This window comes from Crassostrea angulata, chromosome 6, assembly GCF_025612915.1.
Source record: "Crassostrea angulata isolate pt1a10 chromosome 6, ASM2561291v2, whole genome shotgun sequence".
NCBI classification, from domain to species: Eukaryota; Metazoa; Mollusca; class Bivalvia; order Ostreida; family Ostreidae; genus Magallana; species Magallana angulata.
In genome coordinates this window covers 6,202,300-6,228,951 of record NC_069116.1, presented here as the reverse complement: position 1 = coordinate 6,228,951, position 26,652 = coordinate 6,202,300, and the positions used below count along the sequence as shown (strand labels likewise).

Below are 26,652 nucleotides of genomic sequence, written 5' to 3'. Positions count from 1 at the left end.
CAGTACGCATGAGCAGTTGGCAGCTGACAGTTGGCTGTGGTAAATGGAATTCCTTAGCAAGAGGAAGGGAATCTTATTAGTTATGAATGGCAGGGAAATTTTACAACGGAATTGCAGGAGAATTTTTTTCTTGCAAAAGAGATATACTTTATGAATGGTAATATTATCTAAAAAAAAAAAAATACAACTATGTAAATTTTACATCCAAACATAATTAAGACTTGGATCAGCTGGCTTAAAAAAACAATAGAAAGTTATTAGCCATTTAAAACACTAGAGCAACATTTGTCGTATTATTTGCATTCATAATAGAGTCTAGCCTCTGCGTACGCATCAACATAACCCTAGGGTTACTAGTCAATTCAATAGGAAGAATGACCGAGGGGGTCTCTCTCTCTCTCTCTCTCTCAATAAAAGAGCAAATAACTCCCTAAAATTTATCGCCCTCTTTTATTTTGCGGTATTATACACAAAACAGATATGGAGAAGGTGAGATCAGTAACAAACATAATAAATTAAAAAATTGAAAAACATCTGCATTCTATTAATATTAATATTGTAAACAAATCTACTATTGAAAATTCTTTTTTGAAAACAAAAAACATTATTGTAATGGCTAAAATTGTGTCAAAGGCAGTTAGCCTCAAATTGTCAAAACACTCCTATGGAGTTATTATTTATATATTAAACAAATACATACACAGTAAGACACATAAATATACATGTACAGTATATTAAAATTCATACAAACACATCTAAAATATGTTTTAGACTGATTTCATTGGTTTTAAATACCTGACAATAATACTTTACAGATCAACTTATTAGCCATTCTCAAAATGCCAGTCTTATACATACATGACCTCTAACTGATAAATCGCAATGCTGCTTACTTACCATAAAGCAATCAACCACCAAGAATGACTGGTAAAGTTACAAACCATCAAGTATGCTGTAATAAATAATGACTCACCATCACATACTTCTGACAGTCTACCGTGTCACTCGGACTTTGTTTACAACTTCAGTACAACAAAAAGGTTTTTATGTTAACACACTGACACCAATACAAAATCTTATAAAACAACAAAGATTATTGAATATTCTGATTTGTAAATTTTTTCATCATTCTGTTTTCTACTTACAATTCATGCAAGTAAAGCTATCTTTCTGAATGTAAAATCTGTTCTACATGTATCAAAATCTTCATTAAAAAATAAAACAGAAACAAAACCACTAACAATATTTTAAAAAGTTCAGGAATTCCTGATTCACTTGAATGTAGCCGTGGTTTCAGTTGCTGTTTTTTGTAACCTTTGTAATAGGTGGTCAGTGAACACACATCAATACATATGGTGAGCAAGTCATATGAGCTGTAGGTTGATTCAGGTACAGATATGTGTCCGTATGGATGAAAGTTAATTACTTTGATGCATGATTACGTAAAACTCTTGATCAAACAATAGATCCAACTACATAGTGTGCTTAATGGCAAAATACTTTGATTTAGCAAATTCAAAATTACAATCACACACAAACATCATTCAACTGGATTTTTTTGTAGTCCATTGCTACATTCTCCTCAGATAACATTTTTGTCTTTTTCTCATTTTTTGAGAAGACTAGTAATATATATCTATTCAATCAGTGTCCTCCTGATGGACTGTAGGCTCTTTAAATAGTGCTAAGAAGTTCTTGTAACTTTCACCCTCCAATTTTGTTTCCTGTAACACTTAGACCGCAATCCTAATTAAATAAACTGTCTTAGAACTGTTTTCTGCTACAAGTTTTCTATCTTTATAAGCAGTCCATGTAAGAGAACGGACCCATGCTCCTTGGTGGACCACTCCAGTTCACTGTTGGGGAACTGTGGATCAATCTGATCGGTGAGACCCAGACTCTGGGGACCTGTTTTATACGAGCCTGGTTTTAGCCAGACCTGAAATGCCACTCGAACATGGAATGTCTTTTTTGTTCTTGGATCTAGAAGTCTGTAATAAAGAGAAGCAATTATCAGACATATACGATATAAAGGAATGTTGTAAAGGTGGAATGTTGCTGAAGACCATAATGATCCTGTGACTTTACATTGCCTTATTAGGGGGGATTAAAGTATATATACATATGTACATCTAACTTAAACTTGATTGCTGTGAGGGTGTATTACATCTAATGTTTTGTATCATTGGAGAAATAATAATTTTGTGACTTACTTGAATTTGGGCGAGAACTCGTTACATCCTATGTATCGTATAGTGGGAGACATGATGATTTGTTTGAGACTAGAGCTGTCTGGGCGGGATTTCTCGGTGAATGCTATGGACTGTGGCAGCAGAATGCTTCCTCCTCCCATCTGGTCACCTTGACAACAAAAGCATATATGGTTTTACACGTTCGCCACTTGTCTTTGTTCTAAGCTAGTTTGCACTCCCAAACATTTTCTGAAATTAGTCAAACTTGGCAGTATCTTTAAATATCTGAGTTTTAAGCACAAGTTATGTTTTTTATGCATGTTCATGATTTTGTCAAAATATATAAATGTGATCTGATGGTGTAACATTTGTTGCCTATTTATGTAATCACCTCTTCCAAACACTTACTACATGCATGTATATCTCCAGTGTCTAGAATTTTTCTAAGGACCTCCAGCTGCGTTCCATAATATGCCACATGCCATTTGTCCGATGCTACAAATGATGATGCTTTCTGACGCTGTCTGCAAGGAAAGAAAAATCCCAGGGGGAGAAGTGAAATATCAGACAGTTTTAAGAACTGGTAAATGGTTCCTAGATGTTTACAAGCCCAATAAAAAAATAATGATTTTGACCTGCACTTGAAACTTGGTATCAAAATTCATTATTAGGGTGTCACTAAGGCTGGGCAAAAAAAATATTTTAGTTTCTCAACAGGCATCGCCTAAAAATGAGTTATTCCCCTCTGCAAATCTCACAATGTACATGTACATATGTAATTAAAAATAAAATACCTGTTTCCCACGTTATATTTTTAATATTGGCTTTCGAAACTAAGGATTAATTTATTTTGTTTAGTGGGAACTGGGCCCTTCTAAGTTGTATGAAAGGAATAACTTACTTGAGAATGTATCGGCACCATCCCAGGGGTACCGAGTACTCCCTAGGGGGTTCCCCTCTCCTGAGATACAAATCCTCCGATCTAAGTTTATGGCAAGATTCACAATAACATGTCATTTGTTGTTCCAGGAAGAATCCATCTGCAGTTAAGAATGAAGCATGTAATTTGAAGAGGTCAGGTAGTCAACAATAATTTCAATTCTCTGCACCATAAAACCCTAAAAAGTAGTTATTTTACTCAACAAAAATATCAAAAAGTTTATAAATTGTAATTATTTTAATTATTACCGGTATTATATTCAAGGAGAAAATTTCCAGTTTACAAAAAAAATTTCTAATATGATAATTATGGTTATACAATGTAACTTTTATGCTCTGTTGACTTACCCGGGATACCCATCAGACTGCGAACTTTGGAGCAAGTTTTGGCGTACTCGCATGGCCGAATCACAACACTCCCTAAAATGGACTCACTCAGACTCTGCTTTTCCTTAAGCACTGTTAACAGAAAAAGTATCCTAGGAAATTATTTCAACAATTAAAAAGAAGATTGGGCTGCTTCAATAAAGTTTACATGTACTGTAATGCCAATATCAACTACATGTATCAGGTTGTGTGGTCTGCTTGTATGTCAGGGAGCAATTACCCACCTTCTTCCATATTTTCTTTCTCTGCCTTCTCTTTGTCTTTGTGATGAGGCTCAGGGGATTCCCCACTTCCTTCGTTAGGGACCACTGTCACCTGACAGATCAACAGAGACACAATCAAACGAACAGAAAATCTAGTTACAAATGACAATAGTCCTTTAGACTGGTTTGCAGGTAGAAATATTCTTCTAAACACAACACTTACTTTAGCTCTTTCATTATGCAGAAGGCTGTTTACAATTATTTAATTTGCAGATCTTAGTTTGATAATTTTGAAAAAAAAATAAAATGATACACACAACAAGCAACAATAAATATTCCCATCTGATCCCCCACCCAATTCTCCTGTCTGCCTACCTTGTCACAAATCCCATAGAGATCCACCAGACCGTAACAGGAGCCTGGGACATCCCGCGCCGCCACGCCTTGATCCACCCCGTTAAAAAACAGTCGCAGGTTACTCTCCTCATCCACCATTATCCCTATCACATGACCAATCTGTAGCTCATCCAGATTTGGACCATAATTTTCTTTAATCTGTGTAAAATGAATTTCAATGCGATTTAAGTCAGTCTTCAATCATCTGTTAATACATGTTTGTAGCATGTATCTACACAACTATATCAGCACATTAAACATGTTTTATATTACAAAACTCAAAAAGTTCTTTTTCATCTTAATATTAAACATTACATAGAGACTATAAGACAAAAACTTGTGGTATTCGCTGTGGATCTGTCCTTGTTAAGGGAAAAAAATAGATGTAGCCTGGTACACATGCAAATCACTTTACATGAATATGCCTAAAAAATCATCAAATCATCAAATGATAATCAAAGAGTCTGTGTGTAGATATGCACTGCACGTAATAATGTATATCTAGAGAGCCCCTACCTTACACCCTGAGCTGTACACTGCATTCCCCTGAATCATGATACAGGACTTTTTGATGGACATGGAAGACACAGGAAAGGTGTATTTATCAGGGGGGAATCCCAATACACCGATCATCAGTGAGAAACTCCAGCGGGTGTTCAGGTGTTCAATCCGCACCTGATACAGGTAAAAAACTTTCAAATTGTATGATACCTGTTATATACCAAGTGTATCATGTTCATATTAAATAATAACAATTTTCTCTCACACCAAATACTGCCCTAAAGCTTCCATAGGAGACATTTTGCGAACCAAATTTTCTTAACATTACTATAACAGAACTCTCAATTTTATGTACCAGTACATTTCACAAATTCAAGAATTATGTCTTGAAAGATAAAGTACATTGCACCAATCAAGAGAGAGCACTGAAGATGACTACCTGAAACATGTGTTTCTTGCGCAGTGGCTGGCTAGTAACAATAATTCCCTGGTTGTAACTCTCTGTTCTGTCAGCTGTCAGGCCTCCATTACTGATCATTATATTCTTGCCATGGTTCGTGTGGAACCCAATAGTATTGGGGTATTCCTCATCCGCATCAAACTCCGCTGCCTCGGCGAGTTCTGAGGTAATGGACTGAGACTGCTGGCTGGCCATTAAAGAGGCGTCCCAAGAGCAACTGCTGGTGATGGTGATCATCTCCACTGGACCATAAAGGTCGATCACCACAAACACGTTCTTAGGGATGTTAGAGGCTGCCACGCCCATGTCCTCACCATTAATGTACAGATGAAGAGTTCCATCTGAGACGCGGCGGATGCCCACAAAATTACCAACCTGTTTAAAGAATCCCACCAAAAATATAGCAATTACAAACCAGATTACTTTATTCTGCAAAACCTATCAAATTCATTTTCTGATCATCCGATCACTGTTTTATTTTCTAGAAGTTTTCTCTCAGTTCTCAAACTACAGGTACCATCTTTGTACATGTAAATGCATGAAGAAATTCAAAAATATTTACTGGTACATGTACATTCTTATGTTCATGTATTTACCAACAATCATTGCATAGAAATGCATGATCTCTTGACCTCACCTCTAATCTCTCAAGAGCTGGTGCATAGTTCTCCTTGATGACAAAACCATTCTTCCTGACCTCTGACCCTGTGATTAACCACGTCAGTTTGGAGGTCAGTTCAAGGGCAGACGCTGGGATGATTGAGGAAGAGGTTGTATCAGAGATCGCTAGAGTGGTCAGACCAATGTGTAGTGACCCAGACCATACTCGGCACACCTGATCAATTCTTATCTGTTAAAAAAGGAAGAAGACATGTTTACAGTTTTACACCACTGTAAGGTACTGTAAACCTATTTATTTAGAGTGTAGGATATGTAACATTTATACTATTAGAGAACATCATTCTATAATGAGTATATGCAACAAAGACACGAGGGCTAGTCTCTATAGGGGCAAAATCACCAGTTACTCTTCTTAACTCATTCATTCTTAAAAATACTTCAAAAAGTGATTTTAAAATTTATAGCATTACTTATTCATTAACAAGTATAAAATGGGGGGAAAAAACACTGTTTCCATATCTTATTAAATTGGATGAAGATGCTTTCACATTCAATTCCTCACCTCAAATATCTCGTCCCTCTTGAGTGGATCGGAGCTGAACACGATGGCGTTGTTGTACCCAGTGGAACGTACCGTGGTACAGCTGTTGTTTTTTATTGTTATACATTTACCACAACACAAACTAAAGCGGTGAGAAACATCTGTAACAAGAGGAATGTTTGAGTAAATTACTTGCATTTGCAGGGATAATTACTCTTTTTAAAGATGTTTATTTACCTGATGAGGAGGGTGACATTATGACTTGTTTATTTACCTGATGAGGAGGGTGACATTATGACTTGTTTATTTACCTGATGAGGAGGGTGACATTATGACTTGTTTATTTACCTGATGAGGACATTGACATTATGACTTTTTTATTTACCTGATGAGGAGGGTGACATTATGACTAGTTTATTTACCTGATGAGGGGGGTTACATTGTGATTTGTTTATTTACCTGATGAGGAAGGTTACATAATGACTTGTTTATTTACCTGATGGGAATGATGATATTATAGCTTGTTTATTTACCTGATGAGTAAGGTGACATTATGACTTGTTTATTTACCTGATGAGGAGGGTGACATAATGGCCTGATCAGACTGTGGGAGGTTGTTGTCTTGGTAAACACCTGATCCACTGGTAATAGACACCTGAGCACACTGTCCATATAGGTCAATCACAGCAAATATACCTGAAATTAAACAAGAGGCTCATGGGCCACATCGCTCACCTGAAGAATAATAGGTATGATAAAATCAGCTTAATGGAGTCATAATACAAACTATCTGGACAATGTACAATAATACATGTAGATCCTGTATATATCAAATCCATTTTCCCCTTGGATATTCTTATGTTTATAATCATAAGTCCCTTTTCCAACAGGATGATTTCATAGTCATATCACATGTTGAGTATTGCAGTTCTCAAAAAGATCCTTACCGATTGTTTATATATGGAATATAAAGCTACATCAAACTCTGAACCTTCTTGTGAGGCCGAAGAATTGTCCTGGAACCAAAGTCTTAAGAATCTACACTACCTGAGGATACTTCCACACAAGTTTTAGCTTTCCTGGCTGATTAGTTTCTGAGAAGAAGATTTTTAAAGATTTACTCTATATATTCCTATGTAAAACTTCGACCCTCAATTGTGCCCCACCCTACCCCCAGGGGTCATGATTTTCACAACTTTGAATCTACACTACCTGAGGATACTTCCACACAAGTTTTAGCTTTCCTGGCTGATTAGTTTCTGAGAAGAAGATTTTTAAACATTTACTCAATAGATTCCTACGTAAAACTTTTTTTTTTTCTTTTTTTCTTTTAACCTTATATTGTCCCATCACTTAATATAAAGCAATATATTTGGTGCCAGGGTTGGGGCCCTGGGATCACCAAGTACTAAGTTACATACAGTTACATATAAATATATAAACTTGTACACTTTTGTGAGAGGTTTTTCTCTTTAACATTTATACATATTCATCCAAACACATGCGTATGAAAATATGTAGACAACTATAATTTTATGTTAATCTTGCTTTTGCAATAGATAATTGTATTACATCATCTGTAACTGCATAAAAAATAGTTATCCTTTTTCTTAAAACATTATCAGGTTCCATCGCTTATTAAAACTTTCCATGTCACCATTTTTTTTTATAAATATGTTTCTCACAGTGAAAGTAGTAAACAATTTCCTCTTTGACCCTTTCAAATGAGGGTTTACAACTCTTGCTCCTACTTCTATAAATATGTTTTTTAATTATGCATATTATTAAATTAAATATATTGTAATACTTGTAGTATTTTCCTAACATAACATCAACTTTGTTTAGAGATATATCTATTCCAAACTGTTCTTTGAACCAAATCAATGCATTTTCCCAAATATTTTCAACAAATTCACATTCCCAGAAAAGATGACACAGTGTTTCTGGATGTATCTTACAAAAACTACATAAATTTGTACTGGTAATGCCAATTTTACATAAGAATGTATTCGTTGCTAAGATTCTATGTATAATTCTATAATTGAACCACCTTAATTGTATATCATTTGTTATTTTAAAAAACAAAATATTTTGTTTTTTCCACCAAGAATTGTCAACATTTAAGTTTAAAATATTTTCCCATTTGATTTCACTTTTTGGCTTTCTGTACTTCTGATTAATAAAAACATCATAGAAATCTCTACCACCTTGTTTGCTTTTTGTAATCAATTGTAAGAATTTTGGGAAATAAGGTTGACTTCTTTGAATATTACCATAGTCATAATTCAAATGTACTTTTCTAATACAATCAATTACTCCAAGAAATAATGTAAATGGTGTTTTTAATTCAAATTTTGTACAAAATTCATGATATCCTAGCAAGGATAAAACTTCGACCCTCCATTGTGCCCCACCCTACCCCCTGGGGTCATGATTTTCACAACTTTGAATCTACACTACCTGAGGATACTTCCATACAAGTTTCAGCTTTCCTGGCTTTATGGTTCTTGAGAAGAAGAATTTTGAAAATTTCTCAAAATTTTTCAATAATTTCTAATTATCTCCCCCTGAAAAAGGGTGTGGCTTTAATTTTCACAACTTTGAATCCCCTTTGCCTAAGGATGATTTCTGCCAAGTTTGGTTGAAATTGGCCCAGTAGTTCTTGAGAAGATGTTGAAAATGTGAAAAGTTTACGGACGGACAGACAAGACGACAAAATGTGATCAGAAAAGCTCACTTGAGCTTTCAGCTCAGGTGAGCTAAAAAAAATGTTAAAAATGATATCAAAGTAGGTAAAACAAATTTAACTCTTCCATGGTACAGTGTATGTTCCACGTGCACAGGAATCAGCATCTAATTCCTTTTACTTAATGCTCTTTAACATCATTGTAATGTACATAAAATTGAGGACACTGAGTTAGATGTGCTTCAGAAGTCTGAACATCATTTATAAGTTCATTTATTGTATAAACATTTCCTTGTTAGGGCAAATTTTAAAGAGGAAAAATCTTTTTCAAGCTTGATTTGACAAACTTTAACAGAAAAAATAACTATGTAAACAATGCATTATGATCTAGAATGGGCATATACTGTTTATGAGATATAACACACCATGTGGAACATCTGAGCAGGCCGCTCCCTGGTCAGCCCCGTTCAAGAAATAATGTAGAGTGCCATCAGAGCACCGCATGATCCCGATCCTACAACCCACAGTAACAGCATCAAGGTCGAGGGGGTACCCATTTCTGATAGTAGACCCATCCTGCATGATGGCTGCCCCACTGGCAAAATCAACACCCCAAAAATATTGTCTTCAAAATCAATCATCCAAAGTATCTCACGCTTCATTCTTCTTTCAAAATATTTAAACATTTTTATATGCATATTGTTTAAAATTTTATACATCTGATTCATAGTTTTCTTTTTAAGAATCATAGACTCTAGAAATCTTCAAAAGTAACATAATGGATAAGCCATGGATGATAAGATTGTTATTTCCTATATATGTCCTGTTCAAGCTGCCTACCTAAGCATCCAAGTATCGTATGCTATGTCTGTCATCGTGTTGGGAAACTCCAGCTCCTCTGGTTTGATTAGGGTCACCCCTGCCTCCAGTGACCCAGACCAGCGATCCACCATCTTCTCAATGATAACTTCAAACAGCTCGTTATCTTTCAGGGGACGACTGCTCATTATTATTGCATCGTTAAACTCGCCTGTGGCATTGGGCCTTAGACAGGTGCGACCATTGTTAGCGATGGTGGAATTCTGACCATGAATGTGATGGAAACGGAGTTCCTCTGTGTCGCTTATATTACTGGAGTCAGCATCCGGAGATAGGGGATCTAAAACAGGACACAACCTCATTCTGCTCATGTCACTTCTTATTAAGAAGTCCTCTAACTTCACTTGTTTCTTACAGGGCAATACAGGCTTAAATTGTCTGAATATTCATAATATTTCAAATGCTGCACTCTTTCCATTCAAGGCATTACACAAGAGTGAGGTACAATTTAACTTAATAACAAGCTAACATTTATAATTACATGTATATACATGTACATGTATAAATAAAAACACCTGTTTTATAATAAAACAAAATCATCAGATTTTCAAAACTGACAAGCTGATTAGATTAGGGTGTATACATTTCAACAAAGGGTCCTCAATATATTTACCTGTATGGTCAACAATGGTGGTCTGTGCTGCCTGACCATAAAGGTCAATGACCCCATACACATTGGGAGGGACACCTGTTGCCCCCTGCCCTTGATCAATCCCATTCACATAAAAGTGGAGCGTGCCATCCCCTCGTCTCTTCACTCCAACTCTGTCTCCTGCCTGTTAAATACAGAATAAATAGCAATACATATTACAAGGCAAATTTTTCAATGTACATGTTACTTATTTGTTTAGTGAAAAATCTGGTTACTTTTTTTCAATATCAAATGACAAGAATGCAATCAATGACAACAAGAACAAGCATCAATCAATCAGCATCAATCAACTTTAGTTTTTTGCTTTTGAAACAATTCATAAAACCTGGTGATCATAGAATTGCATTACTCAATCAAAAACAGTCATCAATTCAAACAATGGGATACCCCCATACCTTTAACCTGTCCAGATTTTGGCCATACATGTCAATCACAGTCGTCCCGTTATGCATAACCCCCGTCCCAGTCATCATCCACGTCCCCGACCTCATGTTAGTCATTGTGGAAGGGAAGTCAAGGTCATTTGGTGAATGGAGAGTCACCCCGATCTCAATGGACCCTGCCCACTTGTCCACCATCTTATCAATATGAACTTCAAACAATTCCTCCGGCCTGAGTGTGCGATTAGTAAGGACTACCCCATAGTTGAAATCATCAAGGGCACTGCAAAATCAAACTACATATTGAAAGAAAATATGACAGAACATCAGATCTGCAGTAAGAAAATCATTACATGAATTATTATTGTGTACATGTATGTGGTGTAAAACCATGATGATTTAGGCCAAAATAAGCAATGTTTTCTTCTCTGGCCAAAGCTTTAGAAAAATAACATGGCAGGCAGGTATTTTATTTTCATTTCAAGATATGCCAAGGGGAATTACTAAATTTTCATAAATTATTTCTCTTTCCAATATGGCAATAAACATTATCGACGTGGAAAAATTTGACCTAATGCAGCAGTGTCAATGAATCTATTCATTATCTTTTTTTGCCTAATGTTAATTGAGATCAGTGGGCAGTAATAATTGCAAGGTGTGAACAGAGAGGAGGGAGTTACAGACTTTGGTCTGTGCGCTGTCCTTTGGTTGTTGATGACCGCTGCGTGTGACCCACATCTAGTATGAAACAGCAGCCTCTCCACTGGCTCAGCTTCTATCAGAATCAACACATGCACTTAGTGTTCTCTTACAAATAGTAACAAAGTAATTACTCAGACTACATAAAGCAGTTGTTTTAAACATCTTATGTAAGTAAGTGATATGTACCTTCAGAAGAGATCTCATCGTACATGTCTGGGTACTGTCTGAATATGTTGCGCGCCCTCTGGGCTGGGGATGATATGTTGTTAGGGTAGTTGGGGTCATTGCGGTCCAGTATGCTCACTTTGACTGCCATACCGTACAGGTCCACCACCCCCCAGATAGTGGGAGGGGTCTCATTGGAGGCCACACCCTGGTCCTCCCCATTGATATAGTAGTGGAGATGTCCATTGGATTTCCTGATCAGTCCTATACGATCACCTTCCTGTTGCAAAAAAAAAAGGTCCTGTAGCTCTAAACTTTTTGAATTCTTATTGAGGATTAAAACAATCACCTCACATTGTGCAAAATGTCAATCACCTAAAAACATTGGGCATTTGTTCTTTGACAATAAAGAGAATTACTTTTCAACTTAATTTATCTTATGGGAATACAGGAACACAGACTCTCATCTTTGGCCTTTTAAGACATTAACATAGTACTGATGTATGTAATCTTATGGTGGTTGCTGATATATTGTCAATGTATGTAATCTTATGGTGGTTGCTGATATATTGTCTGATGTATGTAATCTTATGGTGGTTGCTGATATATTGTCAATGTATGTAATCTTATGGTGGTTGCTGATATATTGTCTGATGTATATAATCTTATGGTGGATGCTGATATATTGTCAATGTATGTAATCTTATGGTGGTTGCTGATATATTGTCTGATGTATGTAATCTTATGGTGGTTGCTGATATATTGTCAATGTATGTAATCTTATGGTGGTTGCTGATATATTGTCTGATGTATATAATCTTATGGTGGATGCTGATATATTGTCAATGTATGTAATCTTATGAAGGTTGATGATATGTTGTCTGATGTATGAAATCTTATGGTGGTTGCTGATATTTTGTCGCACTGTTAGCTCGTCCAGGTTGTAGACACCATACTCCCGCCTGGTTCCCTTGCCATTGGTCAGAATTCCGCACCCACTCATCATTATGGTACCTACAACATCCAGGTCTACAGACTAAGTAATGATGAGCTCAGCTCATCACAATGATGCATTCAACAGTAGATCAAATGTCTAATATCTTGTGAAGAGTCCACTTTATAAGGTCTGTAGCAAATGCATACATATAGTTTGTACATTTACATACAAAAACCTCTAGAATGGTTTAAAAGAACAACATGAATAGCATCTAATCACTAGTTTTTCCTTCTTTTTCTAATTATGAGTATATGAGATTTTTTTTTCCATGTTCATAATTTTTAAACATATTAACCTCTTAAAGATTTACCTGATCTCATGTTAGTCATGGTGGCAGGAAAGTCTAACACAGAGGGATTGTGGGTAGTAATTCCTACCTCTATGGATCCTGACCATTTGTCAACCAATACATCCAAGCGAATCTGAAAAAAAATCAACAAAAAAGTGTCCCTTTATTCCCTTGTTGCAAATTATGAAGGACATGTATAATTTTACTTCATGACTATAGTTATTAACACAGATACATTATACACCCAATTATTTGCAGCATTTAATTTTTATTAGATTTAAGGTTTTACAGGTATATGATTCAGTACTAATATCCAACTCAATGGATACCTCAAATAACTCATCATTTTTCAAAGGTCGATTGGTCATTACTACTCCATTATTGAATTCATCCAGTGGATGGCGTCTCTCAGCCGTTCGACGGCTGTTACTGAGTTTGACGAGACTTCCACAGCGCTCATGGAATGTCAGACGCTCATTGGAACTGGGAGCTACAGTGTCTATTCCCAGGGCCTCTACATTTCTTGTCAAATCATTTACTATTTGATTGGACAGTTGAGTAAGGAACTCATTTGCAAGCTGACTAGCAACATCATTGGAAATTCCATCTGCAATAAAAACACAGAAGACAGATTCAAAAATTACAAATGTAGTTTTTATGAAAAGAAAACTCAATTCTTTAAGAACAAAACGAAGTGTATTAAATTTTTGCTGAGAGAACCCATGGACAAGGTCAGAAATTAGTTTAGAATAAATATATCCTGAAATATATTTCATATCAAAATATGTAATTCTGCTAAGCTTTAGGATGGTCTTAAACACAAAAATTTACTGATTCACTAAGATTAAAAAAAATAAGTTATTTGAAAATGAGTGAACAATATACATACCATTTTCCTGGTTGGTTCCAGGTGCATTGTCAACAATGGTAACTTGGGCACATTTTCCGTACATATCTATGACTGCGTATACTTTTGCTGCAATGCCATTAGCTGCTGGGCCTTGGTCTACCCCATTCACCAGAAAATGGAGAGTCCCATCTGTTGTACGCATCACACCAACCTTTTCACCTTATAAAAAAAACTGACTATTTACAACATAAAATGCCCCTGTCATTAAATCTCTTACATTTATGATTACCCCTTTCTCATTTGCTTTGGAACAATAATGTATGCAATGAAAATACAAACTGGACAAAGAATCAAACCCAGGATCCCTGCAATTCTATACCGCTGAGTAACCCAGCTGTGATATCCAAGGTCCATACAGCTCAATCTACTATCAAATTATGCAGGCAACTGTGCATGAAACAATACCTTCATTAAGTTGATCAAGATCTGCCCCATATTCCTCAATGACAGAGTGTCCATCCCTCAATATGGAGCTACCAGACATCACCCATGTTCCCTCTCTGAATCCTGTGGCACTGATAGGGAATTTCATAGTGCTAGGGTCACATGTTGTGACACCTATCTCAATAGAACCACTCCAGGAGTTTACCTGCAGATCAGAACACAGACTTACAATACAAGTTTTAGATTTCAAGTAAATTTTAGTGTATTTCTAAAGAGGAAATTCGAACTACCTAATTACATATTCGATAACTTCGATAATATGTTAATCTACCAGCCTGTATGTCATTAACTAGAGTTCTTTTTATTTTCTTTATGACACAATGAGTAAAATTTAAAACACTGAAGACGTTATGGGCCAAATTATGCTAAAAATTAAAATGATAATGCCTGCCTTTCGGTCTATTCGAACTTCGAAAGGAACATTGTCCTGGAGTGGTTCCGCACTCATTACTACCCCATTGTTGAATTCCTGCGTGGGATGGTTTCTCTGGGCCGTGCAATTGTTGTTACTAAGAGTGACAAGCGTTCCAACACGGTTGTGGAACTTCAGAGCCATCGCAATCGGCCATGGGGGTGATGTTTTCCTTCGATTCTAACAAAATTGGTGTCCGGATAAAAACGGGAAAATTTATTTCGTGGTCTTGGAATTTTGGACATTGTCCACGAATAAGAATTTTTTATAGCTATGAAAGAAATCAGAACTTTTTAAGTCCTCTTTCATGGATGAATGTCATGGCTCCCTTTTCAATAAAGGAAATGAGGCAGTCAATCAGTATTAAATTTAAAGCAGAGACATAAATAACAGTATTATCACCAGGTAAAATGTACATTTTACATCTATAGTTTAGCTTGTTGGCATCACAGTAAGGAGGAATTTCGCGATAATTAAAGAGAGTAAATAACGTTGATTTACCAACAAGCTAAACTATAGAAAATATTTGCAACATGTAAAATATACATCTTACCTGGTGGTAGTATTATTAATAAGTGGCGTCGGAAGCAAATTCAAAGTGTGTGTGGGGGGGGGGGGGGGGGGACTATTCTTCAGAAATTTTGACAAGCAAAAAAAAAAAGCTAAAACGCGGAACGGAAAACGGAACGGAATGGAATACAGAAAATGTTATGTAATGTTATTTACTCGATATATGTGTTAATTAAGGTCAGACGACACGTTCCTCAATTTTAGATAACTTTTTTTCAGGAAGTTGTTAATGGTTTACTACTACTTTGACAAGTTTACTTGCAAAAAATTAGGGTACCTTACCAGGCATTCCTGCAAAATACTAGAGTATGCAATTTCCAATATAATCTTCTTGAAAATACACTTGAATTGCTGATATAAAAATAAATACATCTACAGCATAGCCAAAATTACTAAATTAGAACTATATCTTTAGCTTTGAACTCACGACCTCTAGAACCTATACGTACGCTTCTGGCAGTGAGCGGCCACGGTTCTAACCACTCGACCATGTACACATATAACCATAGTAAATTTTGGTCATTTTTAAAGTAATTATAAAATTAATATTTTTATTGGAACTCTTTATTACGAGGAGATACAAAAAAGATTCTCGAGAAACGTGTCGCCTGGCCCTTGATACAAAAATTGGCAACCCAGTGACAATTCGGGCAATTCGGGCACCACGCAATTGAACCTTTTCTAAATAAACCACTGTATATAACTCACATTAACATGACGATTTCCTTGACCGATTTTTTAATCAAATATTTTTAATACGAAAATGATTTGCAAATTGTTTCCATTGACTGATTGCGACTTTATTTAAAGTCTGTGGCAATCCGTAGAGTAGAAGTATGATAAATAAATAAAATATATCTTACTGGCCAGTTTTTTTTTTTTGTGGGGGGGGGGGGGGGTTATATATGCCGGGATAATTAGACAAATTTACAAGTATAAATTAATGTATCATCTTTCATTGCATGATATGGCGCGAAAATTATTTACTACAATCATTTTACAATTAAATATTGAATAGATATTTCAAACCTGGAAATACAATGGAAAAGTTTATTTTCCGTACATAAATCATGTTTTATGAATTTGAAACAATCCACTTAATTTTATTGATCGTATAAGAAAAATAAAATAATTACAAATCCTATTTTTTTTAAATCATCGGTACCAAACATTTTTTTATTATATTGCCCGTTTCCAATAATCAAAATACACTGAGGTTCCCACAATATTGTTTTTGCACATTATCAATCGTGTGCACGTCAATTTTGATATATTAATTAGTTAATATTGTAACCTTTTTATATTTATGTCGTGGAAAGAAATTTATCAGACCTATACTAATTCAATGTTTTTGTGGGGAAAATTTTGTGTTGGTATGTTATATAAAACTTTAATTGGAATAAGTTAATAAGTATCAATATCAGCTGCCTGTATCTTTTCATGAACTTATCTGAAATTGTTATTTGAAAGCGCGGAGATTTGTTGGTATAATGAGATAATTATATAAAATATGATTACTTTGTGTACATAATTTATTGTGTCCTTTATGATTTGATACGTATATCAATATGAATATAATAAATATTATTATAAAAGATGTTATGTTCAGTAAATATCCGGTCATAGTTTTTTAGGCCATTTGAAACCCAAATAAAAAAGTCACATGACCTTTCAAATGAAGAGAAGAGAAAACATGGCGACTGCAATGTATTTAGAACATTATCTGGACAGTAAGATTTTGTGTTTCTGCAATGAAAAGTTCTTTAACATCAAATTTTAATGATCCATTTGCTTTAAGAAACTTGTAAGATTTGAATATGTATAGTTGTTCACATACCATATCACTCAATTTCTTCATTCACCGACCAGATGAAATTGCGCCAGAAATAACGTTCCCTATTAAAAACTAGTTTTTACGCTAACCCATTTGTAATTTATTTTCAAATGCTTAGAGATGTGAGTATTTTATCATTAACAAATTTTTATTAATACTGAAATTCTTTGACAGATCACACTACTAATTTGGGGTTTTAAATTTTTAGCAGCTGTCAAAATCAATGTCCATCTTCTATAGGAAATGTATGAAAATGTTTAAATGATTCGTAAGTTAATATTTTTATTTATCTGTTTTTATATCATAGGTCTTGAGACTCTGCCAACAGAGTTACAAAGGAATTTTAACCTTATGAGAGATTTAGATCAGCGAACTCAAGGTAGGATGCTGCCAATTAAATATGTTATCACTACTTTAATCATTATGTACATTTCAATCATAATATTTACTGTGTTATAATTTCAAATTATTCAATAATTATTATGATCTTAATGGTAAGATGATTTAACTCTCTAAATATTGGATATAAACAGTTTTATTAGTGTTTAGCTGTAATCAAAGTTTAGATTAGTGAGGATTTGGGATACAGATATTGAAAAAGAATGGTGATGCACGATAAAAGAAATGGTTGTCTTTGTTTTAGACCTATTAAAAGACATTGATGGACTAGCAGAGGAGTATTTGAAAAACGTTAGAGGGATGTCGCCAGAAAAACGAACGCAGAAACTCTCTTCAATAGAAAACAAATTCTCAAAAAGCAGAGAATATGGAGATGACAAAGTACAGTTAGCCATGCAGACATATGAAATGGTAAAACATCTTTATTTTTTATACATCTTTGACGGATAAACAGGTTGAATGAACTTGAATCACTGGCATATGAAAGCTAAGTTAGTAAAGCACCTATCTAGAGATTCAGGAGGGCATGGGTTAGAATCTTACCCAGATCGTGTGCATCATTAATATACCTTTCTGCTACATTTAGTGCTATTACCAACCCTTGAAACTGACAGGTTAACTCCTGCTAGGGGAAAGAACTGTTCATCTTTATGGAAGGAATGTAACATTTAAAGTAGTTTTATCACTTATTGTGCCAGGTACTCAGATGTACGAGAATCTGATCAGAGATTCAGGGGGGGAAAAGATTTGTGTCTTGCCAATAATTATTTGTTCCATCTCATTATAAAGCTAAATAAGAAATTATTAAAATCTCTAAGGTAAATTCTTGTACAAAATTGATTTTACCATTAAATGTTTCAAACTTTGTGACATTTTTAGCTCACCTGAGCCAAAGGCTCAAGTGAGCTTTTCTGATCACAATTTGTCCGTTGTCTGTCGTAGTCGTTGTCGTCGTCGTTGTCGTCGTTAACTTTCACATTTTCATCTTCTTCTCAAAAACCACTGGGCAGATTTCAACCAAATTTGGCACAAAGCACCACTAGGTGAAGGGGATTTAAGTTTGTTCAAATGAAGGGCCACGCCCTCTTTAAAGGGGAGATAATTGAGAATTATTGAAAATTTGTTGGTATTTTTCAAAAATCTTCTTCTCAAAAACTATTTGGCCTGAAAAGCTAAAACTTGTGTGGAGGCATCCTCAGGTAGTGTAGATTCAAGTTTGTTCAAATCATGGTCCCCGGGGGTAGGGAGGGGCCACAAGAAGGGGATCAAGTTTTACATAGGAATATATAGAGAAAATCTTTAAAAATCTTCTTCTCAAAAAGTATTGGGCCACAAAAGCTCAAATTAAAATGGAAGCATCCACAGGTAGTGTAGATTCAAGTTTTTTCAAATCATGGGTCCGGGGGGTAGGGTGGGGCCACAATTGGGGGATCAAGTTTTACATAGGAATATATAGAGAAAATTTTTAACAAATCTTCTTCTCAAAAATTATTAGGCCAGAAAAGCTCAACTTTGAGTGGAAGCATCCTCAGGAAGTGGAGATTCAAGTTCGTTCAAATCATGGTCCCCAGGGGTAGGGTGGGGCCACAATTTGGGGGTCAAGTTTTACATAGGAATATATAGAGAAAATCTTAAAAAATCTTCTTCTCAAAAACTATTGGGCCACAAAAGCTCAAATTAAAATGGGAGCATCCACAGGTAGTGTAGATTCAAGTTCGTTCAAATCATGGTCCCCAGGGGTAGGGTGGGGCCACAATTGGGGGGTCAAGTTTTACATAGGAATATATAGAGAAAATATTTAAAAATCTTCTTCTCAAAAACTATTAGGCCAGGAAAGCTCAAATTTGAGTGGAAGCATCCTCAGATAGTGTAGATTCAAGTTCGTTAAAATCATGGTCCCCGGGGGTAGGGTGGGGCCACAATAGGGGGATGAATTTTTACATAGGAATATATAGAGAAAATCTTTAAAAATCTTCTTTTTAAAGACCATTTGGCCAGAAAAGCTTTAACTTGTGTAGAGGCATCCTCGGGTAGTGTAATTTCAAAATCACAGTCCCTAGTGGTAGGGCGGGGCTGTGATGGCGGTTTGAATTTTTACATATATAGAGAAAATCTTTAAAAATATTCTGGGAAAGTTTTTCGGTCCAAAACTCAGTACTTAGTGTGAAAGCACAGGTTATGCAGATATAAGTTTGATGAAACCATGATACCCTAGAGAAAAGTGGGGCAACAAAATGGGGGGGGGGGTATATAGGAAAAGAGAAAAGTCATCTTACAGGTACAACAACAAAAGGGGCTTGGTATTTACCAAAAGAAAGAGGTGGATAAAAATTGGCAGATTTTCAATTTTTTTTTTTGCAAGATCTACTGTACTTAGTTGTCAAGATATTTTGATACATGTACTGTAATGCTAATTTGATCAGAATTAAGGCAATTGTTGCTCAGGTGAGCGATGTGGCCCCTTGGCCTCTTGTTTGCTATCTATACCTCACATTTTCAAATAAAAAATCTTTTTAAAATTTTTGAAAAAAATTTGTTTTGGATTGCTGTGATATTTTTAAAATCAATGAAATGTTCATGGTTGTATGCTTTCTATGCACAAGTGAATAGTGATTTTACACTTGTATAAAGTTTAAATTTATTTGAATGTGTATCAGCATGATACAAAATTACTTGTGCTGATTTCTGTTCTACTTTGTAAGAATATTGTTGTTTTACATACAGGTTGACAAGCATATACGAAAGTTAGATGCAGATCTGGCGAGATTTGAGGCAGATCTTAAAGACAAGAGTTCAGCGGCAAAGCTAAAATCAGATTCAGACTCGGGCAAAAAGAGTGAGTGGAACTCTCAAGACAGATTTCTGCATGAAGAGAATTGGTTTACATCTTGTGGATTAAAAATTATGATTTTAAAAAAGAAGAAATATGAAACTGTTAATATTTATTTGAGCATTTCTTTCGATCTTCAGACAGAGATAAAGATAAAAAGAAAAGGAAAAAGGATGAATTTGATGATGAAGTTCCAAAGAAAAAAAAGAAAAAAGGACAACAGAGGTTTGTAACAACAAATAGATTTTCAGAAATGGTCAAATTTTTGAAAGCACTTGTAAATAACTAAATACATTGGATTGAAAATGCACTTTTTTAAAAGTTATAGTCAGTTATCAGTGCTGAACTTCAATTGTATGGCTTTGATACTGGTCCAAAAATTTAAGGGTTGACTCGGTTCCGTAATTTTCAGCTAGGAGCTTTACATTAATTTTAGGTTTAAACTTCATTAACTTGAACTTTACTTGTTTAATTGTAATCTTCTACATGTATTAATAACTTGAACACATTACATATGACTATGATTAGACCTCGATCAAAAAATGACATCATTGTAGATACAAAAGGCACATTATTGCTGCTCTTGTCATCTCAACAATAAACCTCTGTGCTTGCAATATTTGTTTTTATCATGGATAAAGTAGTTGAATATTTTAGTAATGACCGACATAGTTTACACATGGATACCATTTTATTTACATCCTTACCTCTGAATTTTTTTTAACATCAATACTTTTGAGCAACTGGACTTGATTCAAAATCAAGGAAAATAAAAACGTATTGTTGAATCTAACAACTTGGACTGTGGTTTTTAGTTATTTTAGGGAACTATGACACTGCTTAAGTAATTGAATTTGGCTTTACTATTCCAGTGCCCCAGAAGAAGTGGCCTCTATACCAATTCTGTCCTCTCTGTCCATCACTCATGCTTCTGATGTCCTGGACATGCCGGTGGATCCCAATGAACCAACTTACTGTCTCTGTCACCAAGTATCCTATGGAGAAATGATTGGCTGTGATAACCCTGATGTAAGTGAACACCTTTACCTTAATTTTTTTTATTACAATCTAGCTCATGAAGGTCTAACTGTTTTTACAGTGTGTAGGTTAAAAAATACATATGTATTGGTTTCTTTAGGTGACCGCTTTATACAGGCTTTCCTTAATCCTATTTACAATATAGCTCATCAATATTCAACTGTATGTAGGTTATTATGAATTTTTAGCTCACCGAGACAAAGTCAAGGAGAGCTTATGCTATACCCCCGGCGTCGGCTTCCGGACCTGGTTAAAGTTTTTGTTGAAGGTCCTGTATCTAAGTTATTACTTGTCCTATCTTCACTAAACTTGCATGGATGATGCACCTGGACCTACTTATGGACTTGAAAGACTTGGATGCTGAATATGGGTCCTAAATTTCAGATGCTGGAGGAGGTTAAGGTTTTTAGAGCTGGTTAAAGTTTTTGTTGCAGGTGCCCTCTGATGATTATATCTTAGTTACTACTGGTCTTAACTTCACCAAACTTGCATGGATGGTGCGTCTTATGATACTGATGCTCCAGACAGGCTTGAATGCTGAATTTGAGCCATAGGTTTCAGATGCTGGAGGAGGTTAAGGTTTTTAGAGCTGGTTAAAGATTTGGAGGAGGTGCCCTCTGATGATTATATCTTAGTTACTACTGGCCCCGGGGCCATAAAACTTAAACCAGCTCACTTTTGATCTAAGTCTCACTTTTTCACTATATGTTCCTTTTGTAAAAGTAAGACTTAGATCAAAAGTAAGCTTGTATAAGTTTTATGGCCCCAGGGCCAGGCCCTAACTTCATCAAACTTGCATGGATGGTATGTCTTATGATACTGATGCACCATACAGGCTTGAATCTGAATCTGATCCATAGGTTTTGGATGTTGAATAAGGTTAAGTTTTTTGAAACAGGTTACATGTTTAAGGCCAAAAAAAATTAATGATTTGTTTCTCAGGCACCGTCACATCAGTAAAATCATCGCCGCATCAAACTTTTTTATCGTTATTTTTCTGGATTTTTTCATATCTCGTCAATATCGTTTTTCTCTATTATAAAATCAATGTAAACAAACGCTCAGAATATATACAGAATAAAGTCTTGTCTCTGTCAGTAAAAATGCTATTTTATCTGACACATCTACCCAGTGACCAACCTAGGGGGTTACTTGGGCTAATTACAAGTTTATGTAAATATAAGTACTCACTTTGTGGTCGGTAACTGCGCCAGAATTTCCTCAGAAAGAGAGGTTGAAGTTGCCTTGTATTCTGAGTTTACGATCGTGAGTTAACCCCAAACGCAATAAAATGATAATCATTTAATTCAAAAGACATTTTCATAGCCTAAGTTAAATCCTGTTGTGATTAATAACTAGCGACTGTCTTATTTTTAGAGGTTATAAATGCGGTTGATGCATTCTCATACTGTGTACTGTAAATTACAACCGATGTTTATAACTTTAGGTGCTGATATTACAATTAGTTGGTAACTTGTAATTAGTTAATAACTCTGCCAAGTTCATGCCAAAATAATCTTAAAACCGTTTGTCTACAGTTATCTTTAAAATAAAACAGATCCAACTATATGACGGTTGTAATTGGGTCAAAGGGTTGGACCAATACCTCCAAAATACACTGATACACATAGACTGGTTTCATTTGTCATTTAGCCAACACAATTATGAAACATTTCATCTACAAAATGTATGAATACACCAAATAAATTAAATTTTAAAAAATGGATAAGATTTTGAATTTTTAGGAGTTGTTTTATTTTCAATTGACTTGCTTTTAATCCAATTCAAATTAAGGTTGTATCTGTATATTCTATACATGTATTATCATTAGCATTATGCCATTTTCAAAGAATGGAAGTCTACCTGATTTCTCAAATTTCTCCCTATTTTTCTGTGAGGGAGAATTTCAGAAATGAAGTCTTCCTAAACTAAGTTTGCTCTAGGTTGGTCCCTGTTAACACTACCACTGAAATTTCTCTGTTATCTTAAGAAATCGAAGCCTCTTTATTGCCTAGTAGCAGGAATAAAGGACAATTGTATTGTTTGAGAATTTTATGATGACTAATTTACTTTTTCTTGATTTCTGTCCTCAAGGCACTGGAGATTGATAAGAAAACACCCCCAAATGAATGCTTTATTTGATAAATTTTTATATGGCAAATTCAACTAGTGAAATGTCATAGAAATTCCCCAATTTCAGTTCAGACTTATTGTGTTACTGTGGAGGGGAAAGATGGGCCGCAAAATGAAACAGGGGCACAAACCATTTGTCATGTTTGTTCAATTGCAAAATCTCAACCTTTGAAAAGGAAACAGAAACAGCTAAAAAGAACAAATTAAAACAAATATTTAAACTTTGCCAAATAATTCATAAAATATGGCTTAACGTCATTGTAAATTTTGCAAAAAAAAAAAAAAAAAAAAACCTGCCTGCCTGCTCATCTAAATTTCAAAATTTTGGCCCGAGAAACTAATGATTAATTTTTTTTTGGCCTAATAGATAAAAGTACTATTTCAAAATTGCATAGTTGATTAAACTATAATATGAATGAATCGCAGAGGTAACTTCAGATGCAGAGCTTGATCTCCATTATCAGGGATGTTAAAAAATATATCTTAGTTATTACTGGTCCTAACTTCACCAAACTTGAATGGATGGTGTGTCTTATTGTACTGATGCACCTGGCAGGGATGGATGCTGAATCTGAGCTATAGGTTTTGGATGCTGGAGGAGGTTAAGGTTTTAATAGCTGGTTAAAGTTTTTGATAAGGTACCCTCTGATGATATCTTAGTTATAACTGGTCCTAACTTCACCAAACTTGCATGGATGATGCATCTTTTATATGATACTGATGCACCTGACAGGCTTGAATGCTGAATCTGAGCCATAGATTTCAGATGCTGGATGAGGTTTAGTTTTTTGGAACAGGTCACATGTTTTATAGATAATAGCTTGCATAGTTGATTTAACTATATTATAAATGAAACACAGAGGTATCTTCAGATGCAGAGCCTGATCTCCATTATCAAGGATGCTAAATAAATCTCCTACCTCACTCAAACCTGCTTGGTAGATTGATGTGTTTGTTGTTAAATGATGTAACATGATTCCTATGATAAAGTATTGTATAATATGATACACTATTGTTTTAAATGATACAATATAATATCACGTTATACTGTAAAAAGTTATATTATACGATGTGATATTGTATCAATTTTTTTGATATTTTATGATATGATATTGTATCATGATATTGTTATGTAAAGTATTGTATATTATACAATATTGTGTTATATCATATTATCTATTTATTATATGATCACACGATACTGTTACATATGATATTATATATGATTACATCACATGAAATTGTATTATATGATATTGTAATATATATTATTATGTCATATGATACAATGTATAATATAATATTGTATTATATAGTATTTTACTACACCACATAATATTGTATCATTCAATATTGAATCAATTTATATTGAATCATATGATACAATATAATGTTATGTATCAAGTTACAATATTATGATGTATTATGTGATATATTGTTTTATGTGATAAAATACTATCATTTATAACACAATACAATGTCATAATTTGGTACAGTATCATATAGATCATATTATTGTTTATTACAGTATTTTATTGTATTATATGATGTATATTGTAAGTACGATAGGATGCAATATTGTATTTTATATAATTGTAATGATAAACATTGTATCTTGTAATACCATATGAAATGAACATATGATTATCATACAATTTTTTAACAGATGATATACGATATTGTGTCAAAAAAGTATCCATGAATATCTAAGATCATTAAGTGTGATTTTCATATGAAATGATTAAAGTGGTCTCGTACAGGTGATGCCTCGTGAAGGTGATGCCTCATCTCGGTGAGCTTTGTAATCTGTGATTACCTATGTTTCGAAATACATTTTATTGGTTATGTTACTGCTATATTATACCTACTAATCGTGCTTGACTGTACTTTTTAAATGCAACTTTTGTGTAGAATGTTGAATACTTAGGGCAAGGTTCCTGTTGATTGCATTGAATTAATTTTTTTTTAGTGCCCCATTGAATGGTTCCATTTTGCTTGTGTGGGCTTGACAATGAAACCCAAAGGAAAATGGTTTTGCCCACGGTGTACAGAGGAAAGAAAGAAAAAATAACGGAAACAGAAGCAGTTGAAGAACCTTGTACTGTAGTTCCTAGCCAGGCCTGAATCACCGACCAGCGAGCCTTATGAAACACAGGAATACCATAAGAATACATAGAATGCAAGAAGTGCATGTGTGACAAAATGTATACTAATAACTTATTTTATTTATTTCTTATCAGCACCTGATCAAAGATCAATCAATGGTAGAAATAGAAATTTATGTAATGGTTTCAAACAAATCTGATATTCAGATCTGACAGGCCTGTACATCATGTTTGCCTCCGGGCAGTCAATATTTTAAAGGAAGGTCCAAGATAATCACATCATGATAGTGCCATATCAAGAGGGTTAATGGTATTTGTAACAGAGAAAACTTGTTCGGAAGTTTTATTCCTGTATTTTTTAAATTTTATTTTCCTCATCTGTTTTATGAATTAACACTTTTTATTCAAATATAAGAAAAACAATTTGTAAAAACTTCTCTTTTATAAAATGTTGTAATGTGTACAATGTCTGTGAATTGTGTACGTAAAAAAGTAGTCAAGAAATTTTGCAATGAATTTTGAAAAGAGACACCAAGTGTTTCATCTGTAAAGTTGTTAAGTTTTACTGGAACTCCTTTGTGAAACAATGCCTCAACTTTTCTTGGTATGCTAGCTGTAAATGAATTTGTGGCACACAAGATATTTGTTATCATCCCTCTCTACCTTACTAGTATTACCTCCCACCAAAACTTGTTTGCTTATTAATAGCTTTATCATGTTGACCTTACTTTTCTGTTAAAACTTTTGTTGTGAAACATCAGAATAGGAGATTACTCCTGGGTGAGAGAAGGGTTACCCTCCCTATTGTTCAACTTGTTAAAACGATGTTTGCAAGATGTTAGTGTTCATTAGCATTCAACTAACATCTCTCCCCTCGCTTGACACAAATTGTACGTAACATGTCATTGTTATTGTTATTTGTACAAAATAAATCACTGCAAACTCATCACTCCCTTCTTGGTTTTTTGGTTCCCATCTGTAGGGATG

At 34.7% G+C, this 26,652-nt stretch overlaps 2 protein-coding genes across 4 annotated transcripts; one reads left to right on the top strand and one right to left on the bottom strand.

Annotated features, from left to right (window-relative positions):
* Positions 1–431: 431 nt before the first annotated feature.
* On the bottom strand, positions 432–14,940 carry LOC128188381 (neuralized-like protein 4). Of its 3 annotated transcripts, none has more exons than XM_052859393.1 (24): positions 14,736–14,940; positions 14,306–14,489; positions 13,880–14,059; positions 13,320–13,597; positions 13,012–13,123; positions 12,630–12,733; positions 11,726–11,984; positions 11,522–11,612; positions 10,853–11,120; positions 10,419–10,581; positions 9,767–10,085; positions 9,352–9,521; positions 6,811–6,936; positions 6,262–6,401; positions 5,716–5,928; positions 5,058–5,453; positions 4,634–4,792; positions 4,097–4,276; positions 3,743–3,833; positions 3,480–3,590; positions 3,094–3,232; positions 2,601–2,716; positions 2,214–2,361; positions 432–1,991 (listed from the first exon to the last, which is right to left on the bottom strand). In XM_052859393.1, exons 1-24 carry the CDS (start codon positions 14,898–14,900, stop codon positions 1,781–1,783), a joined length of 4,323 nt encoding a protein of 1,440 aa, XP_052715353.1. In that variant the 5' UTR covers positions 14,901–14,940; the 3' UTR covers positions 432–1,780. The 3 variants fall into 3 exon arrangements, with proteins under 3 accessions (XP_052715353.1, XP_052715354.1, XP_052715355.1); XM_052859394.1 differs by having other exon boundaries at positions 11,522–11,609; XM_052859395.1 differs by having other exon boundaries at positions 12,630–12,718.
* A 1,986-nt stretch (positions 14,941–16,926) lies between these two features.
* LOC128187313 (inhibitor of growth protein 5-like) lies at positions 16,927–26,611 on the top strand. The gene is made up of 7 exons (XM_052857710.1): positions 16,927–17,056; positions 17,468–17,539; positions 17,804–17,970; positions 20,284–20,395; positions 20,530–20,614; positions 21,262–21,418; positions 25,530–26,611. The coding sequence occupies exons 1-7, from the start codon at positions 16,990–16,992 to the stop codon at positions 25,629–25,631; spliced, it is 762 nt and encodes a 253-aa protein (XP_052713670.1). The 5' UTR covers positions 16,927–16,989; the 3' UTR covers positions 25,632–26,611.
* The last annotated feature ends 41 nt before the right edge of the window (positions 26,612–26,652 follow it).